Source organism: Myzus persicae, unplaced genomic scaffold (genome assembly GCF_001856785.1).
Source record: "Myzus persicae strain clone G006 unplaced genomic scaffold, MPER_G0061.0, whole genome shotgun sequence".
Classification (NCBI taxonomy): Eukaryota; Metazoa; Arthropoda; class Insecta; order Hemiptera; family Aphididae; genus Myzus; species Myzus persicae.
The window spans coordinates 216720-243836 of NW_019102714.1; the positions used below are offsets into that span (position 1 = coordinate 216720).

A 27117-nucleotide genomic window follows, 5' to 3' on the forward strand; every position below is an offset into this window, starting at 1 on the left:
TATATCATTAAAAAAAAGTACATACTACATACATTGCTTCAAAAGATAGTTTATTCTAACAATTCGTCAATGACACTTTTTGTAAAAGTACTTTTCATCAAAGACATAATGTTTTGTGTAGGTACTTATTAATGTAAAATATTTATTTAAATATATCACGAAAAAAGTGCATGTATAGTATGTATATACATTGAGTACATAATATATATATACTTAAGATGACGCTACCCATGCATTTGTTGTCTCCGTCTTACACACATAAGACATAGAACATTTTCCTTCACTGGTTTCAATAGTGTGCTGTTAGTTATAATATTAGAGTGAATTAACCCATCATCAAAGTTATACGTAAGAACATTATCTATGCTTAAGTGTTGGCGGATTTTTGGATATTTTAATTTTCAAGCGAGATATGAGCATTTTTAATGTGTGTTATTTCACATACTCGTATCTTGCATGAAAATGAAAATATTGAAAATTCACCCACTCTTAAGCATAGATAATGTAAGGACCTATAAGTTTGATGATACTTAAATTCACTCTAATATCAAAACTAACAGCACACTATTCAAACTAGTGAACGAACATTTGCTATGTCGTAAGTTGGTAAGACGGACACAACAAATACGTGGGTAGCGTCTTTTTAATGGAATAAGCACCTATTTTTAAGTAAGCTGGTTTTAAGGGGTTTTATATAGGCAGTTTCAATGAAATAAAAAAAATAAAATTTAAATGTTTAATATATTTAAATAATAATTCAAAGTAACACATAAATGGTCCCGTGCCAGTAATATTTTAAAAACGAGATTATATATAAAAAAAAAATGTTTTGCATGAATAAATAACCACTCAGGTTACATTCATAGTTAAGAAACCAAATTTACATACAAATACGATACAGAAGATAATATTTTATGTCCTGCGGCGTTATTACATTTTTTGATAAGTATCATTTTTAAAAACAAAGTCATTTTATTTGATAAATATAGATCTAATGGAGTTTAGAACAATAATAACTGTTTTTGTATTTGTGAATTTATAGTATATATAAAAATAAAAAATAAAACAGAAAAGCACAGAAAATATGGTCTTACAATTAGGTACAGCTTGAGTGGCTATTGTTCGTTAAACGATTTTACAAGCAACTTACTATAATAGTCGTGTGGTATAGTAGGGTATGGTGCTTTTACACATCACGCTTCCAACCCCCATCCACTCCACTCGACCATCTCTGGACATTATAACTTCATTTGGCGTTTATATACCGGCGTTCGCTGACACACTTTATCAACCTCGTCTTATTTTTATAATAACAAAATTAAATAAATCTCTTCCGTCTTTCATCCCCCGCTATATATTGTTGTACACTAACGTTATTTTCCTCCTAACTTAAATTATTATTTATTATTATTATTATTATTATTATTATTATTATTCTACCCACACGTGATTCCTGTACCACATTAATTCATTCGCTAGCTGCACGGCCTACAGCTAGTGCAATCTCGGCGACGGCCGCGGCGGCGTAGTTATTTTCGTTGGCCGCCGTCCCTGTCACCGTCGTCCCCGCAGTCACCTCCACCGTCACGGCGTGCGCGCGCGCGCTTGTGTCGTATCCTTTTCTTGTGCTTGTGTGTGCGTTTTTGTGAACGTGTGTGTGCGACTTACGGTGGCGGCCACGACAACGTGTCTCCGGCGCCGGCCGTTTAAATCGCTGTCGCAAACCTGACGCCACTGCATCAGCCACAGCCACCGGCGTAGCGCGTTCGTTGATCTCGCTCTCTCGCTCTCTGGCTCGCGATCGGGACGGACCCTGTGCGTGCGACGCGCCCGATTTAGATTTTTGGAAATCACAAAAATATCAACACCAACGGTGACAGCGACAAAATATATTACATAATATCGCTCGTAGCTCGACAAATAGTGATAGGTTTACTGCACTGTTAATATACACATATTATAATATTATAGTCGTAGGTACCTATTTACGCGCCCCCTTCGTATACTCACCAACAGTGGCCACGGACACGGTATATTTTATACTATACCTCACTCGCGTCCAGTCGCCTGACCGATACGGCGGTGGTTGGGCAGAGCGTACTGAAATGCTGGTAACCCCTACAGACGCCGTGGATCGACCCGACGACGAGGAACGGCGTCGTCAATCGGACAAGTTTGACGATGCCGGCGGAGGCTGTGACGGCGGCGGTGATGGAGGTGACGTTGGTGACGGAGGTGTCGGAGCCGGCGGCGGTGGTGGAGGCGGAAAAAAGCACCGTAAGAGGCGGAACCGCCGGAACCGTCAGCGACAACAGGCGGAAGAAGACCACGAGGCCGCGGTCGAATCTCTTACGCCTACCATAGGGTGAGTACCTAATACTGTCTGTTCTATAATGCTCAGCGATGAGACATTTATAAACTATATTTTGAAATATTACCGATGAAGATGTAACATCTACGGTCGTTTTGGGTGCAAAAGAATCGTGGAAATGTCTACTTAATGTAACTGATGGTCCACGGGCCTAAATGCCTATCACGTTTACCATTTTCCAGAAAAACTTATAATTCCATAATACCTATATATATAAGTCATATTAATCCATAGGGGTTTAATCACATTTTAATCAAAAAAATTAATTGTTAAAGCAACACAGGTAGTGATAATGCACAGGTATCTTGAGTATAATATTATATAATTATGTTGGAAAGCATATGTTATCTAGAAAAGCTCCGAAATTATATTAGGCCAATTTTTCTAAAAACTGTTTATAAATTACTTAAGCATATTTTGACTTCAAAACACTTAGAATTAATAAATAACTTATTAGGTTATGAAAACCACTAATGTAAAATAAAAACTGGTAAGAACCTTTACTCCAAAATATCGGTTCAGATTTAAGTTTTAGTAATAATTAATATAATAATATTCAAGAGGTTCTGCTTCTAAATTCTAATATCTGGATTTTGAGTTTAGCTACTAAAGACTACATGATATTATAGAGTTGGTCAATATATTTACTATAATAGTACAATATAATAAATAAAATAAAAAAATAGCCTATAGAGAAACTGTTTGCTTTTTAAAAAACAAACCTCATAATTTATTATTATATCTCACTGTACTGGTACTGTAGGAATTTACGAGGTCCTAACCACTATTAAGTACCATCTTTTAACTGTATAAAAATATAATAATTGTATCATTATGTATATTACCCACTTATAGTTAATAATGGATGTTTTTGTTTATTTAAGTTAATTAAAATATAAAATTGAAGTAAGTCATTGTCAAGAGATACCTGTCCTCACCTGTTATGAAAATAAACCATTTTATGAGCTTTTTTTGGCAATTATCGTACAAAAATCAACTTAAGTAAGTTACCTACACTATAAAAATAATTACATGTCAATTGACGAACAAACAAAATAAAAAAAATTGAAAAATCACTCGAAAAAATTAATCTTTACAGAAAGAGGTTAAACCGACTAAAATAAAATTTCAAACACGATCAATGATAACCTAAAAGTGAAACATAAACATATAATAAGAATTATTAACTAGGGTGGATGGTAGTATTACCTAAAAAGTTCAAAAATACAGACACTGAAAAACATAGAGGAACGCCAACATTTCTGAAAAATTAGAAAAGTACTCGATTTACCTTCCTCCCAGGTTTCAGCACTGGGTACAAGTTATTTTGCCAATAACATTAAATATTCTTCAATACTTACAAGTTATAAGTTTATTAGTTGATAATAAATATTAGTATCTATTACTAGAAATATTTTAAGAGTATACATTATCGAATGTAAAATAAATATCTAAATTTTATAAACAAGAAGTACAATCTAAAATAATAATATTATGTATAGTTAAATTTATTATCAATTCATTTTTGATTTATTGTTTATGTGAAAACTTGTACTACTGTAGGACGTAGGTATAATAGATAATAATAATTATTATTATTGTAATGATAGATAATAATCCTGGTTTCCGCATAGAACATAAAAATAAAATACATAGACCTTACTTCATAGACCTGCAGCCCTGTGCAGAATTCAAATCGGTACAATGCTGGTATTAGTATAAAGTATTAACTTTAAGTTATAACTAACACATGTGTATTCGTTCATTAATATAGGAATATATCGCGTGGACAATTAATGACCAAAATTGTGTCTAGTTAATAATACTAAGTCTTTGTTAAGAACGTTAGGTTATAAGTTATTAGTTCGGGAATATTTAACTCTAAAAGTTAGAACTTAATATGGAGAACATTTATGCAGGACTAAATTAAGTTATTAACAAGATACATTTCATTTTTTAAAATTACTCTTAATATACACATTGAATGTGTAACTTTCAATTTTTTTAATAAAACCTACCATTTTATAAAAATTATTATTATTACTATTACATATTTATTTTCCAACAAAAAATAATGCATCCTGCTATTCCTTTTTATTGTACATAAATATATGCAAATCTATTAAATTAGTTTTTAATTTTAACCACAGTCGTAGATATTTAGATAATATGTGTGTGCATAATTTTAACTTGAAGTACTTACTTATTGTTTTACGAAAAATTACTCGAAAGTGAATATTATACCAAAGACTATAATATTATAAATAGTAATCACTTGATAATTCGAAATTCAAGGGAACAGAGCTAAAAATTCGATTTACAGAGGTTTTTGATTTACCGAGTGTTTGAATAATCTAGGTGAAAAAATAAATAGTTCGATTTCAAGAGAGGTGAAAAATATTATTACATATAGTACATTCATACATTGTATTTATTATTTATTACATTTAGCTTATTAAATTATTTATTATTTATTATTTCTTTCATTATACATACATTAATTTATTTTGACATTTATTTATTACATTATCATATGTTGTTAAAGAAACCTGTCATTTTTTTGATTGTTATAAATTGTTGGCCACAATCTGGTCCATAACGTTATACCGTTACCTAATTTACTAATAGCACTATAATAATAAAGTAAAATAATATTTTATAACCATCGTTCTTAGTTTCATTACGAGTACGTCAAATAGATTATTTATATTATGTACATAATCTTTGTATATTTGTATTTAAAGAAATTTGAATTGTAGAGTATCTTCCATCGATAGACATTTCAAATTATCGAAGGGACCGAAATACATTTTTTTTCTGATAATAGAGGGGACTAAGCGCTTAATTCAATTTACGGAGTTTTTCTAATTATGGAGTTACGAATTATCGAGTAACGAATGTATTTATTGGGGGTGGCATACATATTTACAATATTCTGGTAATAGGTACCTAAACTAGCAATAGCCAACCACTCGGAGACATTTATTATATAGGTACTCATGATAAATTTAATTTTTTAGTAACACAAATGAGTTACCTGTAAAGTATATTATAGAATAATATATATTATATGTTATGCAATTAAATTTAATAGGAAAAACAATTCGAAAAAGAAAATTAAATGGTTAATTATTTACCAAATTTAAATTAGCAGTACAAATCAATCCGCATAACTTCGAACGTATAGAAATAATTAAATATTAAAAGGCACATTCAATTATTTAGTAAGTAAGAACCAATAGCTAATGATTAGAAAATTATCATAATATTAAAATATATTTAACTAATAATAATAACATATATTTATATTTATAGCTACAGTTATTTTAAACTCAAATATATATTTAAATTAAAAGTGTCACCTGGACGATCTCCCCTCCCAATTCCATTAAATTTCAGCTGGTACAAAACTTTCATTCATTCATTGGTCCAATAGTCATAAAGACAAATTAATTTATATTTTTAAGCCTATTGTTTTACTTGGGTACGTCAACTTTTTATATTTGATTAGGTACATACAATTATAAAAATTTGTTTATTCCAAGCATTGTACGAGATGTCTGTATTAAATATAAAAATACAATAAGTATTTATAAAAAACAAAAAATGTTATTTTGTTGAAATTTAGCCTATAGTCTATGTATTTAGCTGTCTTGCTGTCTTGCTGCATGCGAACGATTACTATAACTGGTATATTGTATCAAATAATATCTTCTACTTTAGCCATACAGGCTACTATTCTTATACATCTTCTACTTTATCCATATAAGACCGCATATTTATTATAATACTATAAATAGCCGACTTGGAGATATAAGCTTGAAGTCAATAGAGTAGCCGCCTCCCATCATCTAAGAAGTACATTTTTCGATTACTTGACAATAAAAAAGATTAAAGCACGTTTAAAATAATTTATAGTGAATGTAAAAAAATGGATACGTAAAATATACATATATCGATATTAGCAACTCTTTCGATGTCACATGCGTTGTAAAATAACTTAAAAAATAAACCATCACGTATAGACAATTCTGTACTTTCTACATGTACCTACAAACAGTCTCGGTAGAACCAACGAGTAACCCAGTTTTAATCGGCGAGCCTCACATTATTTTAGTAGATTAGGTGTAAAATAATAATAATTTTCCATAATATTTTAACGGGTTTTGAGCAAGTTAAAGTTCTGATTCTGGGTAGGCCGGTACTAGTGGTACTTACTCTACCGGCACTGTGTACTGTGTATACTAATTACTCACACTAAGTCAGACAAGAAGAATGAATAAAATACAAGTTTTATACAAAAAGTAATAGAAATAGCATAATGAATAATTATTTTGAACATAAAAGTATAGTTTGTTGTATACAATTTTACTACACATTTATATACTTCATGAATTACACCAATTGTATGAGATTAAAAAATAAAAATTGACTTTAGAATCTATATTTTGTCAGTTTATCATGACGCCTCAACGTTTTATTTTATAATACTTTAGTCATATTTTGATCGGCTTCGATATTTTTAACTTGTTTGAAAATAACAATATAAAATAGAGGATTTTTTAAACATATCTACGACCTACCTGTCGGCTGTTACCTGTCACGGAACACCAAAATATTTCTATTGTCGCGTATACCTATTATTATTACGATATAAAAATATTAAAAAATAAAATGTATAATAAATAAATTATAATAATATACGCACGAACCGGCGCTCTCGTACCAATAGTTTAAATGTTTAATGTACACGGTATACCGGCTAGACTCATCGCCGGCAACACTTGAGTCTCCCGCGCACGCGTCTAATAATAGTTAACTGCGGCGACAAACCACGGTCGCCGACCACTGCCGTTGTCGAAACATGAGATACCGCCGCCGCGAGTTTATAATTAATCGCATTCGCGTGCTTCGGTGAATATAATTATTTTAATAATTTTTATATTTTATTTTTCATATTGTTATAATTTATAATTGTTTTTTTTTTTATACGCACGCCTGAAGATGTGTGACAGCCGACAGGTGCATGTTCTGGAGACAAAAAAAAAAAAAAACCAAAAAAGTAGGCTTTTTTTATAATGAGTAATACCAAAGCCGTATTTTAATATTATAGTTGAAAAGCAATTAACGAAACTCCAACCCAACGTACTGAGTTTTTTAAATTACAAATTATGATAGATTTATATGTATTAAAAAAATCATACGTTATGACTAGGGAATAGGTCTTATGCTCAAAAAACGTACGAAATAATTATACATTTATGATCTTATCACTGAAATAAAAGACCTAACATAAGTTTTTCATGTTATAGAAATGTAAAAATATTAAAAATTCATGGTCACAATTTTTTTTAAGTGTTTCAAGTTCAAATTTTGACAACATTTATTTATTTTTACTGCTCAAAAATGACAGATAAAAAAAATCTCACCTCATTGTACTGCAACATTAAGTACTCCGATTAAACTCTAAATTCTAAAAAGCCAGCAAACGCGTTTGTAATAAAATTTCGCTCAGAATCATTTTCCAAATAAGATGAGTGTTTATAATTTTATTTAAAAACAAACAATTATTTATATCATACTATGTGAAGATCAATTCGAAAACAATTTTGTTGCCGGTTAAGATTATTATAATTTGCACAAATTGTATTGTAATTATGTTCCTCAAGTAGTCAAGTACACATTGAGACTAATATTTTTAAATTATACAGGAAGGTGTAATATAAATATGCAATTGGTAATATTTACTATCTTAGTATCGTATATTATTTATTTTTCTAAAATATTATACCTACAGAATTTTGAAAGTATTTTACGTATATCTCAAACCTTTTGATAACTTTTTGAAGTACAAAAAAATAAGCATTATTATTATTATTATTTGTTATTATTCAGTTATCTTTGTTTAAACTTTAAATACCTAATTTTGTCAAAATTTGAAATTAAAGTTTCTAAAATAATTGTGTTTATATATTTTAAATTCTGAGCAGAGCTGTCATCACTCATCGCCTTTTCAAACAGTAAAAATGCTAAGATTTTCAACTTAAATATCTTTTTTGGTGGGACAATGAATCTAGTAGGCAAGGCTGGGCATTAACGCGTTAATAAATTAAAGCTAAGTTAATTTAACTTTTTAACTTAATAAGTTAATTTTTTTATGACTATTAACGAATTTCCATCTATCGATTTTCGATATTTTGTTGCAATTATTTAAAAACTCAAAATTGTCTCTAAATTTTAAACTGACCCAAACTATTTCCACTCTCTTTGAACTAAAAAATTTTAATAGAAGATTCCCAAGAACTTTTTATATCTCCATCAAAAAAAAAGTTCACCGGAAAGTAACGTTTTTTATAGCCATAAGATACTTTTAATTTATTAAATTTGATTATTTATACAAGAGTACAAGACGTATAATGTAGGTACCTATATGCTCGGAACGTAGGAAATAAAAAAAATCTAACCTAGGAATTCTAATGTCCCCGATCAGAATCGTTTTTCGTATATGATATAAATGATTTATCATTGCAGAATTCAAATATAACACATCCATTACGACATTCTCGACAATTACTGTACAGTAGAACGGTAGGTACCTAATATTGTCCACATTTTCTTTAGTTTTTTTTAAATCCATAAAATTTATCTTAATATTATAGACGAAGAATTGTATGTACCCATATTTTATGAAAAATAATTAATTTAATTAATGATGGTATTATCAAGCTTAAATTATACATTAATATTTTTTGAATTTTAACAGAAGACTAACATTTGTTAATTGTTTGTTATGTGATGGTATTATACATTTGAGTAGCCAATGCCATAAACATATATTAATTCAAAAACTCATGAAAATGATTATGTCTTTTTGCTAACATTTCTGTTAAAGTACCGTGATAAATCATTAAAGAGATTTCGCATTACATTTTCTAGTTAGGTAAAAAATTAATTAAATATTTTTTGTTCAAGAATAAATGTTATTTTTAAAAATGTTCTATTTATATGTGCTTATTCGTTTGTAATTTCATAAAAGAACTTTTATAACTGCATATATCTCATTTAATAATAACTATTTTATGGGCATAGAAAATCTGGCATCAAAAACTATTTAATGCCAAATATACGTTTTTTCTAACAATGGACAATTAATTATAGGAGTGGACTTAATTAAAATAATTATACTTATACACAACATTTTTATGTTACTGTATATTTTATTATTTTCTTACAATACAACCGAGTAATAATGGTCGTATAATAAACGTATGGTTGATGTGTGTAAGCATAAAGTATATAAACGTCAAATACTGATCGTTAATTATTGTAGTTGGATAGTAGGTAATATGTTTTACCTCTTACTATTTATTAATTATTATTTAATGATAGTAGGTAATTACAATTAGCTGATGTTTAAATACTTGTTTTTTGCACTTTTACTTATAAGTTATAACATGTTGTGTTCAAATTATGTGGATAAAAACCAACCAATCGATTACAAATAGATAGTTTATATATATATATATATATAAATACCTATATAAATTATGTATATTATATATATATATATCTTATATGTATTCAACTATATATTTTTATTATAATAATTGGCTCTGATAAAAATCAATATTTCTAAGTGAACAATAGAAACCTTTTCATAATTATGTTTCAAAATTAAATCATTTTTTTTTTGTATACCAGTCAAAAATTTCAGATGAGCTTGTTTAAATAAAATTACTTCCTATTAAGTTATATTGTGTAGTAGGTAGTAGTGATATTTATTAATTTATTATATATATATATATATATATGTATATATTTTAGGTAGAACTGTAATTTGATTTCACTTGTAATAAAAAATAATTACACACTCATTCAAAATGTCGTTTACAGATATCTTTATACGATAGATGCTATTGGTACTCATTATATTTTGGAATTTGAATTGATTTATGTGAGGTCACATCTTTTATAATTTTTACAATAATTTATTATCAACATGATAATATAATATCTATTAGTTTTTCAAATAAACACTTTTGTATCGTATTTTTTTAAAGTTTAATTAGAATAAAGTATAATATTTACTATGACATAAAATACTAAATATTACGATGATTACGATGATTACGACTTGATTTGGAGCAGGAGTCTTCAACCATTTTAGGTAGCAGACCACCTATAATTTTAAAAATAAATCTAGAGGACCACATTCATAATTAAAACAATTATTAAATTATCACAAATGTGTAAAAAATATATTATTTGCTACACTGAAAATATATTATATTTTATAATAATATGGACCATAAGCAAAAACAAGGCGGGCCGAGGGTTGAAGACCACTGATTTGGAGAAAAGACGCTTGCCTAAAAATTAAAACATTTGGTGTTATTTTTAATATACGGGAAAAGATCCCGATGTTACACAACAACCTTGAAGCTTAAATATTTTGGAAGAATTACTGTGTATAATTATTGCTATATTATAAGCTTTCAATTGATCGATTTTACAATAACGAGTAGGTATGTATTATAATTTTATAAATTTATTTGTAACGGTTTCTGTTATAGTTTTGTAGTTTGGAATGACGATTGTTATGTTCAGTTAATTACTTTAAATAGTGCAAAGTCATGAAATTTATTTTGAAGAATTTTGTTTTTCTTCCATTTTTGGCGAGTAATAGAGCTCAAATTTGATCACATGTCCGTCTATACTCTAAAGATTCAATTATTAAATTTTATTTTTCAGAGAGTTTTTTTAATAGAGTGATATTTTAAAATTTGTATTTTTAACGAAAACCGTCTTAAAGTATGGAGGCTGAAATTGAATGCGAGTCTAGTGGGATATCTATCATATAGTTACTAAAAGTTATAACATATACAGGTTTGATAAAATGATCCGACGAACAAATAAAATGATGCTAGTTAAACGTATGACAACAATTGTGAAAATTAAATGGAAAATAAATAACTTAAATATATTCAAGTCAGGATATTTCAAAAAATAATATTTTGAAAAAAGTAATTACGTTTTAAACTAATCACTCCAAAAAAATATTGATAGTCAGATTTACCATTTACAAATTGGCTATTTTGAAATCATAGAAAAAAGTTTAAACCAAATTTTTATTTTTAGTTTCATTGAATGAAAATTTAGAAAAAAATTCTTTAAATATAGCGCAAGCATTTATAAGTTAATGTAAAAACATTTTTTTTTTAATATCGACTGTAAAAAAAGTAATTGCATTAGTCAGTTCTCTCTGTTACACCTTGTATAATATTATAGTGAGTATTTATGGTTACTGAACCGCATTTGAGTCAACAATTCTATATCTGCACGTCAATCATCGCATGCACAACAAACGATAGACGTCTTAATCCAACGATAGATCGCCAGATCGGTACTATTTTATTATAGTCCTGCCTTTGTCCGACAACATGAACCGTTCTGTACTCACAGATGGCAGTCACCCAGTTTGTCCAGACAAACATGTTGGCAGGATATTGCAATCTCTCGAAGAGCCGATTAAACGTCATGCCCACGCGGTAAATGCTAGTCCATAAAATCGCTTGTTCTTCCTATTCAATTTCAGGAATATTACGTCGACCTATTTGGATTAAGCGGATATTTAAATACATTGTAAGATAATCAAGATTTTCGTGGACACAGAACAGTGATTTGTTATCATCTAGCTGTCATCGACCTACTAATCACTTGCGTCGTTTATTATAATGTTACTAAGCTTTTATTAGCAAAGTTTTTAGTTGCTTTCAAGCTTCAACGGATCGAAAAACTCGATTGATTTTAATCGGGGGTTATTGAATGCACTGAAAAATTGTTAGATACCTATGCATTAATAATCGTGATCAAAATATGCAAAAACTCATATTTTAAAACTTTCAAATGCCCTTTTAAATATAAATTTATTTTTAATGCAACTATAAACATAATTAAAACAGTATTTTAAGCAAAATTAGTCCTTGTCGAGATTTATTATTTATGTTATTTTGTTGTACAAAACTCAATTATTTATCGTAGGTACTTGCTACTCATTTATTGATGTTTAAAAATAACGGTTAATGTTCGAAAGCAGAACGTAACTTAAATATTCATTGTTTTTGCAAATAAAAGTTAAATTATTAATGGCATAAACTTTCATAAGTTCATCGACTTTGTCGAGTCCATTCAATTCCAAAATCCGATTGATTATTATTATTATTTAGGTATGTGAGTATAGATAACATATTTTGTACTATTATTTTATACCTACGGGCTACGATATAGAATCATTGATTAAACTGCAATCATATGGCCAAATCATATATATATTTATATATATATATATGATGTGCATGGCGTATATAGACAGTGTGTGTGTGCAATACATACAAATACAAAGTATACATTAAATTCGACGACGGCGAAGACGAAGACGACGATCGCCGACGACGGAGGCTCATAATATACCACTATAACCGAGTGTGTATATAATTAGAAAAACACTGCTCGTCCCTTCACCCCTTCCACTCACACCCTATCGCCACCGAAACCGTCTTCCTTCCATCACGTTGTGCACTACTGCAACAATACGCACATGTATATAGCATACATATATATATATATATATATATAATATAAGTATGTATTGTATAGTGATATATAGCTGTAAACATATATACACACATTGCACTCGTGTATAAATTAGTTATTATTAGTAAAGTGCGGTGGCGGCGTATTGGCAGCCGGCGGCGGCACGCCCGTCTTAGAACTCTGGCGCTCATTGCCATTGACGTCGTCGGCATTGGATATATTATTATATAGGTACGCGGCGACACGAATTGATGCATCGTTTCGCAATCGTCACACTGGTGTATTATAATAGTCCGTCACCTCGGTCGCGCGTCGTCCGTCGATTATAATTTAATAATATAATACCCACGATCATCGCGTTATTATACACAATATGTAGGTACGTATTGTTGTTATTATTATTATTATTATTATTATTATTATTATCATTATTATTACTGTCGTCATCGCGGTCTTACGCCAATATTGCCGCACACTCGTGATTCGATACGTTTTTTTTTTTTTATCACAAAAAGTTTGATCGTTATGGCTTTCTACTTACTTAAAGTCGTCTGCTATTAGATATTGATTGTAATAATTTTAATTGATTTGTATGTGTCGTGTGCGAAATCAACACAGGTTAATCGGTTGTATAATCAACGATCACGACGACGACCGGTCAAATTGAGAAATAAAAATTAAATAAAAAAGTTCCGACAACGAGTGCCCGAGTACTATATTGTATCTCACATATATGTACGTATTATTGTCTATTGATATAATTAGTCTTAACATAATATGCGTATATGCATGCAATTTACTATATATGCTGTAATATGAGACTGGGCATTACAAACGAATTAATTTTTTTCAACGTAAACTTTTAAATTAATAAAGTCTAAAAAAATTATTTTTTAATTTGATGAATTAAAAAAAAATTAATCAAATTTTAACTTAACGAGGCTAAAAAAACTTGTTCATTTGCCCAGCCTTTCTTTATCTTTACGTGTCACACATTCACACAAATTACATCCGTATAATTAATTATTATTGTAGGTACTTACGAGTACTTTTCTTTGACGATGTACTGGACGCATGCAGCTAACAATATGAAACGTTATACAATCATAATTCTGATCAGAATTTTATAACGATTAATAAATGATGTAATCGATTTATAAATACATAATACCGAGCAAAAATATGACCTTTCACGATTACTTTAATATTCGTATACAATCGTTTAGTCTTTTATATAAAAATTTAAATTACGACCAAACACAATATTTAGCGAAATGTAGACTTGAATTATATATGATTGACTTTTAACATTGCTAAACATTACTATTTAATAATAATCATTAATTAGTTTAAAAAATAAAAATATTATATCCAACGCATACATATAATATTATTACCTATAACTTTTACATAAAGTTTAAAGTTTAGAACAATGATAAAATCATGTTTTAATATTTTAAAATGTATTAAGAGAAGCTCAAATTGTTTAAACGAATAAATTGTGTAAAAAAAATACAAGTAAACATTTTAGCTTTTAGGATTTTTGAAATTTATTGACATGATAGGATGTAAATACAAGGGTAGGTTAGATAGTACGTATATCGAATATAAAGAAGAACTATTCTATACATATTTTGGTATTTAATATAGTTAATCAAAATTAATAAAAGTTATACATCTACTAATAAATCTAAAAATAATTAATTAATTATTCAATAGTGTCATGAAATTAAAATATCTAAAATGTATTAATATCTTTATGATATTATTATAAAATTGAACTGTTTTTAAAAAGTTAAATTTTTCCAAACAAATTATTTAATTAAAATATAACTATTGGTAAAAAAATTCAGCGATTTTTTTCTAACTTAAGTTGAATAAAATTAAGAATTTACTAGAAAATTCGAAAAATTCTCTCTATATAATATTGGTAAGATCAATTATCTACTTTCTTACGTATTTAGATGGGTTGAATTGCTATACCACATATAAATAGTGAAGTTGTAGCACTTAAAAACGTAGATATTAAAAAAATATTATTTACTTATAAGGTTTATAAGTAAATAATATTTTTTATTAGTTATAACATCTATTTTACCACTCAAACACTTAAGTTAAAAATAAAGCAATACTTAAGCATATTGTATAAAATGTACACACATATTGCATTAGTAATAAAGGATTGGCAGCAGTATTTAAAGAAACTAGTCTCTTAATAAATTCCTAACAATATCGAGTAATAACTAATAGGTTATATTGATGCTACAATTTTTTTTTATTTAGTTTTACACGTGCAAAATATCAAAAACAAGTTTATAGAGGATAGTGGATGATACAATAATGTTATGAATGATTGACAAGTCGTTTTAGAGCCAACAAATCCACTGTAAAGAAATATAAAAAAAATAATGGGTTTGAGTAAATTTCGTCTAGTACTTTTTTATCAAGGTGCAATATTTAGATTTGATTTAATTATTTTTAAATACTTCAGCTACAATGAAATTTTAATTCTAAAAATATTTACAAAATTTTAGGTGGCGTACTCAAAAATTAAGTTTAAAAAAAAATTATTTTTGGTGTCATAGTTTTAAAATAACATTCAAAATTAAGTTATTTCATTATACACGAACACGACCACTTGAGCAGTACAATAATTTTAAACCCTCAATATTAAACATTTTTTACATTAAACCATAGACAATTTATTTATTATTAAAAGTACCAAATTTTAATTAAATATTTTATTTATACATAGATGCGAAAACTACGGCCTAGCTATCAATACGGCTAAAGTCAACGACGAATCCACCGAAGACCCCACAGGTGGTGCTGTCGCGGAGGCGACAACACCCCTGACGACGGGTCAAGTGACCAAAGTGGTCGGAAGTGCCATCGGCGTTGCCTCTACCGAAACCACCTCAGAGGACGTAACCATGGAAGTACAGATAGACGACGAGATAGACGAAGATGACGGTGGACGGTACTCATCGTATTCAATGTCATCGGTGGAAGACGAAAACGGCGATGGCAGTGATGGTAGCCGTCAAAAAACTGTGACAAGAGTGGCATGTGACGAAGACAACATTGACAACGAATTGGAAAATCAGACCAAGGACCACAGTTGTAGCAGTGTTGCAGTAAACACTACTTCACCACCCCCAGACGTCATAATGCATCACAACCACGATGTCATCAAGCGAAAAGGTTCGAGACGAAACCGACGCAAACGCCGGTCGTCTACCACCACCACGGGGGTTAGCGATTTAGATGTCCACATGGCGCCGGTAGTCGGCGAAGAGGAACCGTCGGTACCATCGCCGTCACTGCCGGAAGAAATTACGACGAATACCGTTGACACAATAGCGTCAATCAATAAAGATAGTACCAATATTGAAAACAACGACGATATCACTTCCAAAATCGTCGATAGTAATATTATCGATAGCGTTACGACGGTCGTCGACACTACCCTCGCTGAAGACAACAGTGACCGCCAGTCCACGGCGATGACTACACTGCAATCACAACAGGTAGGGTCTAACCATTAATGAAACTCGTTAATCGTACCTATATTTCGTCAGTTCCCATAACGATATGATTTTCTCTATCTCTATACAGCTGCAACAGGAGCCATCATCGATCTCGGCCGCTGTACAGGATATGGTGGGACCAATGGTACACATTGCAGCCACTGTAGCAGCTGTCCAAGATGTGGAGAGTCGGTTATTGGAAGACTTTGAGTGGAAGCTCAGCGAGGTGCACCGGCAGTGGAAACGCCGTCTGTCGGAGCACGAACGTAAATTAGCCGACGAGATGGCTACGCGACAGCGTGAGATGAACGACGATATGGACCGGCGGGCTTTAGAGCTGGCAGAAGAGGTGATGAAGCGTGAACAGAGGATGGCTGAGGAGATGGTGGAACACGAGCGGCACCTCAAGAGTGTGTTGATAAAACGGGAACGAGATCTTGAGGAACGGGCGGCCGCGGAGATGGCTGAACGGAAGCGAGAGTTCGAGACGATGGCCAAGACCGAAGTGGATGCACGGAAACAAATGATATTGGCCGAGGCAGAGGCAAAGGTGGCCAGGCGAGAGAAGGAACTCAAGGCTGAGGCAGAGGAGGCGATAGCGGTGGCAAAAAGGGAGCGCCGGCTGGCCGCGGTGGAGGCTTCGAAACGCGAACGGGACGCTGTGGCGGCGGCGTTGGCGGAGGCCGCAAAGCGAGAGCAACAGATATTGGCAGACGCGGACAAGCGGGAGCGAGACCTCCTGGCCGAGGCCGATCGCCGTCAATGGGATATGGTTGAACAAGAGGTGGCCAAGGCGGCCAAACGTGAACGAGAGCTGCGGGCAGAATGGGCTGCCCGGGAACGGCAACTGGCCGCGGAGTCAGAGGAGCGCGAACAACGTGCGGTGGAAGCAGCCGAAAGGCAAGTGCGCAGGCAATGGCGGCAGTGGGAGAGGGACGCGATGGCCGAGAACAGGAAAGTGGTAGAGGAACAACAAGAGCGAGCCGAGCGTGAGCTGGCCACTGCCCGAACTGCGTGGGAACGGGACCGAACTGACCGAATCGCCGCCCTGGAAACAAGAGTATGTATAATTGTTTTGTTATTATTCAGTGTGTCGTATGATATAATTATTATTGTTGTTGACCTAACTTACAAGTTAAAACCGTAAAAATGCCATGCACGTGATAAATTCATTTTTTTTTTACAACTCATCAATGTCACCATATATATGTTTTAAGAAAGCAAAAAAAAAATTATACTGAAGAAACAATGATACACATTGTTCAGTATATTTCATGAGAATGTGGTTAAGAAAATGTTCCATTGATATAAAACGTGTCTCGTATTTTTCCCTATTGTTATTAATGCGATGGTTCAGAAATTAGTTTGAGAAAATAACAAAAATATTTTACCAAATTCTGTACATATAAATTAACTAGCACAGAATCAGGTAAATATATTCTATAAAAAATATAATAATATTTTAAAACAATTTGTACAAAATGAATTGTTTTTTTTTTTATTTATATATTAATTTATTATCGGATAAAACATGTGCTTATAAATGTAATGCATCATTTTTAAAGGTATACATTGAAAATTAATTATACTCTTTTACGTGTAACGTAGGTACTTATTGTAATATTTATAATATTAAATTGATTTTGTTACCTTACTTAGTTCTATTACTGGAAACTGGAATGGTATAAAAACGAGTATTTTCATGCAACAATTATTCAATAGTAACGAAAAATGAACTTTATTACATATTTACATTTATTCTTAAGTATATTTTATTAAAGAGTTAAAACCTTCTCTAGTGTTTGATTGCATAATTAAGTTTCATTTGATTACCAAACAATTTTAATGTCATGTGTATTTATATATATATCTTATGCATTAAATTTAGTCAAACCAATTAAAATTTACTCGTAAAAATTGAAATGAGAAATCAAAAACTTATTTTTATTTTGTAAGTAACGATGTGTTACTTACCTATGCTAGCTATATCTCTTATGTAGAATCAAAATAAATTAATATCTGTAAAAATTACTCTTTGATATATAATTTCGTACCTACTTGGTTATCGTCTGAACATTTATAATAAAAGTATTGATAACAAAATAAATATTAAATATTCGTACAGAAATAGATTGTAATAGTATCATCTGGGTGAAAATGTTATTAAACAATATTCCCTTTATTACCGATTATATTTTTACCTATTTAACATTGGAGTTGCACGATTAGGAATTTTTTCCTGTTTGGAATTCAAAATCCTAACAACGTTTGGGCTCTCGATAATCCTAAAGAATAGATAAGTAATTTGGGCATTAAAATGAAAAAAGAGTTTACGCCTTTTTTTTAGAAGTATATGAGCCATATTAAATAGCACATTATATAAATATTTTATACTATACAATAGGTACTAACAATACAAATGAGAAAATAAATTTAAAAAATATATATTTAAAAACATGAAAATGTGTTTCGTTAAATTTGTATAGTACCTTGTCAATAGAATGATAAGATTTTGATATTTTGATAATTAAATAATTAGAAAATTAGTATTTACAGATTTATTTTCGTCATTGCGATTGTCATTGCAGTTCTACTATGTATAATAAATTTCACAGCTACGAGATTTCGATCTACATATTTTATAAAGTTACCTACGTGACGTCAAAATGACGCTCTATTACCTACAGCTTTTTAGTTTTATATCTTGTTCATAATATATGATTTCTAACTTTTACATTTATATATAACTCACATAAAAAAGGTATATATTTTACGTCCATAAAAACCTACATAATACATATATATTTATTATCGTCTACAATGCCCTTACCTAAACGTGTTACGACATCAGGAAAAATAGTGCCAAAATTATTATGATTTTGTGCCCACTGCCCGAACGTGTCATGTTTTGAGATAAAAATATAAAATACCCAAACGTATCATAGCCCTTTATATGTTATTTGAAATTTATCATATCAATAAATACCTACTAAACAGCAATTAATATTTTCGGAAAAACCAATGTATATTTTTTACTTTTTGTTACTAGCATTTCTGCATTTCTTGTTTTTGTACAATAATATTGAAGTGAATCAATTCCAAAAACTTATGTAATTTACAAAAAAAACATGTATAATTTCGAAGCATATTTTTTCGATTTATCAAAATTGTTGTTATATAAGGTTTAAAAATATTACAGAAAGCGCATTATACAGTCAAGTCTCGATAACTCGAATTTCAGAGGGAATACAAATAATTTCGACTTTTGTATTTTTTTAAGTTTTATACCTCAAACGCAACTTAAAAATACATCAAAAGAATTTGAGTTATCGAGGTTTCCGAGTTATTGAGGTCGACTACAATTGTAGTTTTATATGATTTAGAAGTCATTGCATACACCGATCCCTATGTTGATGTACTCAAAACACAATAATAATAAAAAATGTATACCTATATATATTTTATAAAATTATAATTACATGGGTGATAAAACTTCTTAGAGTTAATTTAGAGGAGGACGCTATATTATCGTATAGCATTGATGGCAAATCCGTGGCACGTAAACAACGGTTGAAAGCAATAAAAAAATAAAAAATGTATTATATTACTTTTTATTTTTAATAATAAATAATAAAACCTCAATTTTTTCTTATTTATAATATATGCATACATAAATATTTTTCGTAATTTAATGGCACCCAGAAAAAAGTAATTATTTTTGGCACGTAACTTTAGAAAAAAATTGCCATCACGTACGTTGAGACAGTAGTAATAAGCTACGATCACAAGGGTTTAACTCTTTAACTTTATTTTTTTTAACTTTTAATAGATGTTTACCCTTTTCTGTATCTAATCTCACTACCTGCATATATCTGTACAGTAAAAAATGTTTTGATCTTTAGTAGTACGTTAAGTAAAAATATTGAACAAATAAAATATCCCAGTGTTATGCATTTAAATCAATTATGTCTCCTGTGAATGAATTGTATAATTATACAATTTATTGTCATTCGCAGTGGACGGAGCGCATGCAGGATGCTGTTCAAGCGGAACGAGCTAGGGGAGCGGCGGCAGCGGAAGAGTTGCGGCGTACTAGTCAGGACGAACAGAAGCGAATAGTGGCCGCTGCAACAGCGGAAGCTGCTGCCGAAGCTTGTCGCAAAACTCGGGCCGAAGCAGACGCTGAGTTGGTCAAACTGCGAAGGGCTGTAGACACGACGGCGCTGTGGTATGAGGACTTACTTGACGCGGCCCGAGCAGAACGGGACCGATGCACGGGTGAGTAAATGACAGTCAAATGAAGACTATATAACTGCGAGAGACTACTTTAATCGTTAATTTTATTTAAAATCCATGTTTTAAGTGATTGTAATTTTGTTTCTGTATAGAAAGGGCTGACGAAGCGGAACGGAAACAGTCGGAAGCGGAACGGAAACTGTTGGAAGCGGAACAAAATCAGTTGGAAGCCGAACGGAAATTGTCTGATGCTGAAAGCGCCAAAGCGAAAGCGGAGAAAGAGCTGGCGGAAGTGACCAGCTGGCTGACGGCAATGGAAATTAATCTGGCCACAGCAAAGAGCGATCTCGCCAACTTGGATAATTTATTGGTAGAATCAGCCAATCGGCAGGCGGAAACTGAGAGCAAACTGAACGCCGCGGAACATAAAGTGAACGAAATGGAAAAAAAGTTGACTGCCTGTGTGGCAATGCAATCAGCTAATAACCGCCGCGATAACCTCCATGAAAATGACGAGGACGAAGACGAGGAAGAGAACCACGAGGATGACGAGGACGGTGACGGTGATGTCGAAAGTGCAGCTACAGGATGTGGTGTTGCCACCGACGAGGATGATATAAATGGTGAGACTGAGCCGAAGAGCTGCTGCGTCCGGGCCGTCAAGTAAGCTAATTTGTTTACGTACCATCATTTTACTATAGTCGTGTAGTTTAGGTGGCCTGGTCCTAGCTTATAAATTATTTTTTTTATTTCTGTTTGCCCTTCTTTCACTTAATGGAGTCGACAACTCCTGACCAACAAACTCATAGGACTCTGCTCCCCTTCACTTTTTCCCCACGATAGTTATTTCCATGCCATTCTCTATTCTGTCCATCCATCTCTTCATCTGTTTTACTTTCCCTCTCTCCCCTTCTACATGAATTTCCATAGCTTAACCCACAACTCCCTGTCTCGGATGCATCTCTCATCACATCAAGACAGACCTATTCATTTTAATTTTGTAGAATACCGGTGCCAATCATACACTACCCCTAATTAATTAATTTCTTATTCTATTATTCCTAGTTACTCCAAATTAGCATTCTCATCTATTCTTTTGTTAGGCACTGCCCAGTACCCAATATTATGTTAAATACTACATGATTAGTCTACAACTGCTCTATAAAAACTTCCTTTTAATCTCAACAGAATCAGGTTGTTGATGATTGAAATACCTGACAATTCTATTCACATTATCCATCTACTTATAATTCTATATCTGACGTAATTTTCAAAACCACGATTTTTTTTGCAACCTAAGTACTTGAATCTACTTTTCTCACGTAGCACTACATCATCATATAAATTTCTAGTATTTCTGATTACTTGCTCCGAAATCATACACAATCGTCTTTGTTTTACTCCAATTTTCCTAAGTCCTTTCCCTTCCAGTGTTATTCTCTAAACTGCCAATTTTTCGTTACTTATCTTGGGTTTTCTCCCACTAACACATCATCTGCAAACATCACGTACCTCACCCAGTATACGATGTGCTAATTAAATGGGAATTCAGTAGCCCTAACTTGAAATATAATGCAGATATTCTAGTGCAGTGTTTTTTAATGTAATGTAAGACAAAATAGAAGGATAACCTATGTATACCTATCTATCTTTTACTAAACTCTATAAAAAAAAATCTGAATTGGTTGAATTTTGAATGAATGAAAGCAACTTAAATTTAAAAAAATACAACGTATTATTGTAAAATTGTATGGTTTTCATACTTCAATAACTAATGATAATCTAATGGGCAATTATAACTAAGACTACTATACTATTACCAAAACACTATTCATTGAAATTGTATGAATACATTTTTTTTTGTCTTATAATATCGTTCAATATATTCACCATGAACTGTTATGCACAAGTCAATTTTACAGGGACATTATCTTGAAACGAAAATATAAGTCATTGGGAATATCTCACACTTCATTTTTTTTTAATTATAGCTCCTATTTCGTTTGGAAAATAATAGGCCAATAAAACTGATATGTGCATGTAGAATGTTATGGTCATAGGTCTCTTAAGTCTTGACCAAAAATGATTTATCTTATTTATGGCATTAAAGCGTTCAATGAAAAAAAATATTAGTTATACTACTTACTCCATACCAAAAAGATGAATTTGTCATATTCAGAAAAAAACAATATGTACAAACAAACTTAAAATTATTTACGTTCACATAACAATATTTTTTTATTTAAATCACAAATATGTGTCGATTTGGGTTTTTCCGTTAATATTCAACAATATGGTACAACAGTATTGTGCTATTTATTTTCATGATAGTTAACTAAATAAAAACGTATACAACATATACACTATACAGGAAACCTTTTTTTAATGATGGACTGATCATAACAATTAAATTACCATTTAATTCCTATAGCATCCGCATGAACTTCACTAACATTATTCATGAGTAAATAACTGTATACGAGTAGGCACTTTTATATAATAAAACTAAAAATATTCTTATAAGGTATTCTTGTATGTAGGCTTGTATAAAGTTTGTACACAATTGACAGTTTTTCTTCCCTTGTACTAAATTTTAATTATTGCTAGAATTATTTCATAGTGTATTAGATACCAAATTTTGTATTTTATCCAACAGGAGGCGCGTAGCACAACTCATTGTGTCACACGGTCAGCGGATGGAAGAGCAGCGTGAACGGCATGCTCGGCAAATGCGTCGACAGTTGGAGTTGTTGATGGACCAACGTCAACAGCAGCACCACCATCACCATCAACAGCAAAAGCACGAACAACACCAGCAGCAACAGCAAAACCAGCAGCCACAATACCAGGAGCAGCAGAAACAGCAACAGCGGAATGATCTAGACGAGCATCATCAGCAGGAAGTGCACCAACAGCAGCTGCAAAACGAGCAGCAGAAAAATCAGGACGAGCAGAACGAGCAATGGCAACTCCAGCAGCGAAGGCGTCGACCCCGCGGCGGTGGAGTCGGTGGAGCAGAAAGAGCAGAGGTAGGCAGTGATCACAGACCACAACAGCATTCGTCACCGCCTCCGTGCAATGGTGGTAGCGGAAGCAGCAGTAGCAGCCGGAGTAGCCGGCGCCGGAACAAGCACCGGCAACAACAACAGCAACAGAACCCGAACCTTCGGGGACCTCCACCACCGCCCAGGCCGTCCGGGAGACCGACAGCATGACAAACAACCAACGCCATTGAATGTTTATTATTTGTACTCATATGATAACTGTTTCTATTGCGTGGCGTGTGCCCACTTTTGTTTATAATTATTTATTTACGGCTGTATTTATTTATATTTATTTATTTGGGTTTTTTTTTATGACGCGCGTGTTTCAAAAATACTCATTTACTATTACTATACTACTCATTATATATAATAAACATTATTATATTATACTATGTACCGTGGCCGTTGTCGAAAGTGTAAACCGGCCACGAACATCCCTCAGAGACGACGAGATTCTCAACCCCTCACCCTCCATCGCCTTCCCTTTTCATAATAAAGAACTTTACGCACATCAAATACGATGTATTGTCTGCCCGAGATTTGTTTTGATCTATGTAACGGTCTCTATTTTATCTACATAGCTATACCTAAAGTGTTTACTTTACACCCACAATTCATGGTCATATTATTATAGTTAATGTTTCACAAGATGATAAATAATAAGGCAACTAGTACCTACGTGATAACAGCTGCAGAATGCCGAAACACACTTATGCACAAGCAAAACATCGATGCATTGTGGCTTATCAATGAAAAAATATTCAAAATTCGACCATTGGTACTTTGCTCACTATGTACCTTCAAAAAGAATGGGAGCGTTCCTTACATCCAAAACAGGATACAATTTTTGAAAAATATATCTTTAAGACCTTAAATTAACATTTTTATTACAAGGTAAAAGACATTTTAATGTTAGTGGTTAAATTGGACCACAGCTCAAATTTATAATAATAATAAATTATAATTGTACTACTTACGTTTGTTTTCTTGAGTGTTTCTTTAATAATACACAATTAACAAGACAATTATCAACATTAAGGCGCTGTGTGTAGGCAATGTATTATGTTAAGGTAAATAATTTTAAAAATATTATTAGAATTAAAGTGAGTAAATATGTGTTCGTAACTAGAAGTATAACTGTATAAGTATAAGGGTATACAATTTATTATTTGGACATAAAGCCTGAAAAGTGCAATTAATTACGGGTTTAATACACGTATAACCGGATTCAATTATTTAAATATCTTTTGTTAGATGCACACATATTTTATAAGTTATTGGGGAAGTAGATTTTTTTCTCATATAATATTATTACAAAAAACAAAATTTAGTAAGTAGGAAGAGCTTTATGTAATGTTTGTAGTGTACAGCTGCATTGCAGCATTCCTACTAGGTCGTTCACAAACAAATTATTTAGGTACGTGTACAATAATATTTCATGAAACGATTTCATAGATATATATATATAAAAAAATTGTACTTTATTTATGTTTTCAAAGTAAGACTGACGATGCATGAATATTGAATATGCATCACAAGTATTTGTTCCGCCGAAACAGAGCTGAAAAATCATTTCCTATGGTGTAATACTTGTAAGTCGTAGTAATACATTCTGGGGAAAAACATGTCTGTACTTTGTACAGTTATGCCATCACAACTACTTTAAACATGAAGGTTTTTACTAAACAGTGAAACCATGAATTAATATATTATCATAATTCGTCAGTAAAACCCAGTGATGTGTGTACAGTTCATGATAGACAATTATTCATTTAAATTAGACACATGAATTGGCAAGTTTGAACTGACAGTATTATGTACTTGACCAAAAATAAAGAATAATAATTTAACGAATGACGTGGTAACTTGATACAATTAGACTTTATTTTATTTAACCCTCCGTTAGTTGCGAAGTTTTTCGTAACGTCAGTAGTCGTGAGGGTACAAATATACCCCAATACTATTTATTGTTCAACCATCATTCAGATTGATATATTTGTACCACTAGGGGATTAGCCAGCCAGCTGGGGGGGAGGGGTTGGTGTTGAAACCCCCATTTTCATAATCCTGGCCACGTCTCTGTGTTCCATGTGTGACTAGCGGAGGGTTAAGTTAATATAAGTTGTTATTTAGAGTTAATTTATGATATAAGAGGATATAAGAGCTCTATTTGTTTTCTCTCTGTGACTCACGTGAAATAAATAGTAATTTGAGTTCAGCAGAACCAACCTGGGTCTGTTAACTTTATAGTGTACAGCGAAATGAAGTATTATCAAAGTTCTGACTATTATCAGTGTTTTTCTTAAGAAATTTAAATTTAAATTCAACCTTTTGTCAATACTTAACATTTTTTAAACTCAAAACCTGCATACAATGTGAAACATCGTATAAAAAAGCCAACTTACAGAAACAGATTATGTTCTGAACGTTCGCATTATCGTGACTCGATTAGGTATAAACAAGTATTATGTATATTAAATACATTGGTAATATAAATGTATAATAATAAAATGCATTATTATAAAATTAATTCTAAAATTTAAATCTTAAAACTCTAACTATATTATATTATTAAGATTCAGGAGTTCGTAGTACAAGCCTCTATTAGTTTTCTCATTATTCCTTCTAAAATTAAAATTTTTAGACTTTGTTCATATCATTTACATTATAGGTAGATTTTTTTTATTTAACTTTAGCAGCTTCGGCGACAAGGGCCATTAGCATTATACATTATATTTCATTTATTTTTGGTAACGATTCAATTAGAATAATATAGTACTTATAATTATTTGTTGTTATTAGGTACATTAAAACATCGAATTCATAGATATTATATAGTAACATCGTCATTAAAATGTCAAAATTAAATTTGTAAGAATGCTCATTAGTGCAATTTATTATTATTAAGCATGCAAATGTTTTGTGAGTATTCTTTGTTATTTTACCTGTCCAAATAAATTTAAAAAATATTACATTTTCATCAATAACGGAACCTTAGATTAGATTTTAACCTACAACCTAACATATGATTTAGATAATTTTTAACTAGGTACAGTGATATTATACTCATTAACGACGTACCCTCTGTTATACTAAATAATATCAGACCGAGTTCCCTCTTTTACCTTAAATTTTTTTTTTTAACACATAATGGTTGTACCAGATATGGATACATTTATTTTCTCCGTATTGACAGTATTAAATTAACATCTACGATTACGAGCCACGACTATGAAATAAAACTTGTTTGCACGACAATCAAAAGCACTCCAACAGAACGACTTGGACATCATATAATAAATTCGTGTTTGTATGAAACTGATATGGGAGTATTTAAATAATA

General features: G+C 31.4%; 1 protein-coding gene across 3 annotated transcripts; it reads left to right on the top strand.

The window, feature by feature from the left end:
- The first annotated feature begins 1706 nt into the window (after positions 1–1706).
- LOC111032989 (calponin homology domain-containing protein DDB_G0272472-like) lies at positions 1707–24290 on the top strand. 3 transcript variants are annotated; one of them, XM_022313508.1, is made up of 7 exons: positions 13171–13343; positions 13583–13699; positions 15720–16494; positions 16583–17554; positions 20511–20772; positions 20883–21393; positions 23387–24290. In XM_022313508.1, exons 3-7 carry the CDS (start codon positions 15898–15900, stop codon positions 23943–23945), a joined length of 2901 nt encoding a protein of 966 aa, XP_022169200.1. In that variant the 5' UTR covers positions 13171–13343; positions 13583–13699; positions 15720–15897; the 3' UTR covers positions 23946–24290. The 3 variants fall into 3 exon arrangements, with proteins under 3 accessions (XP_022169199.1, XP_022169200.1, XP_022169201.1); XM_022313507.1 differs by lacking the exons at positions 13171–13343; positions 13583–13699 and adding an exon at positions 1707–2365; XM_022313509.1 differs by lacking the exon at positions 13583–13699.
- Positions 24291–27117: the final 2827 nt, after the last annotated feature.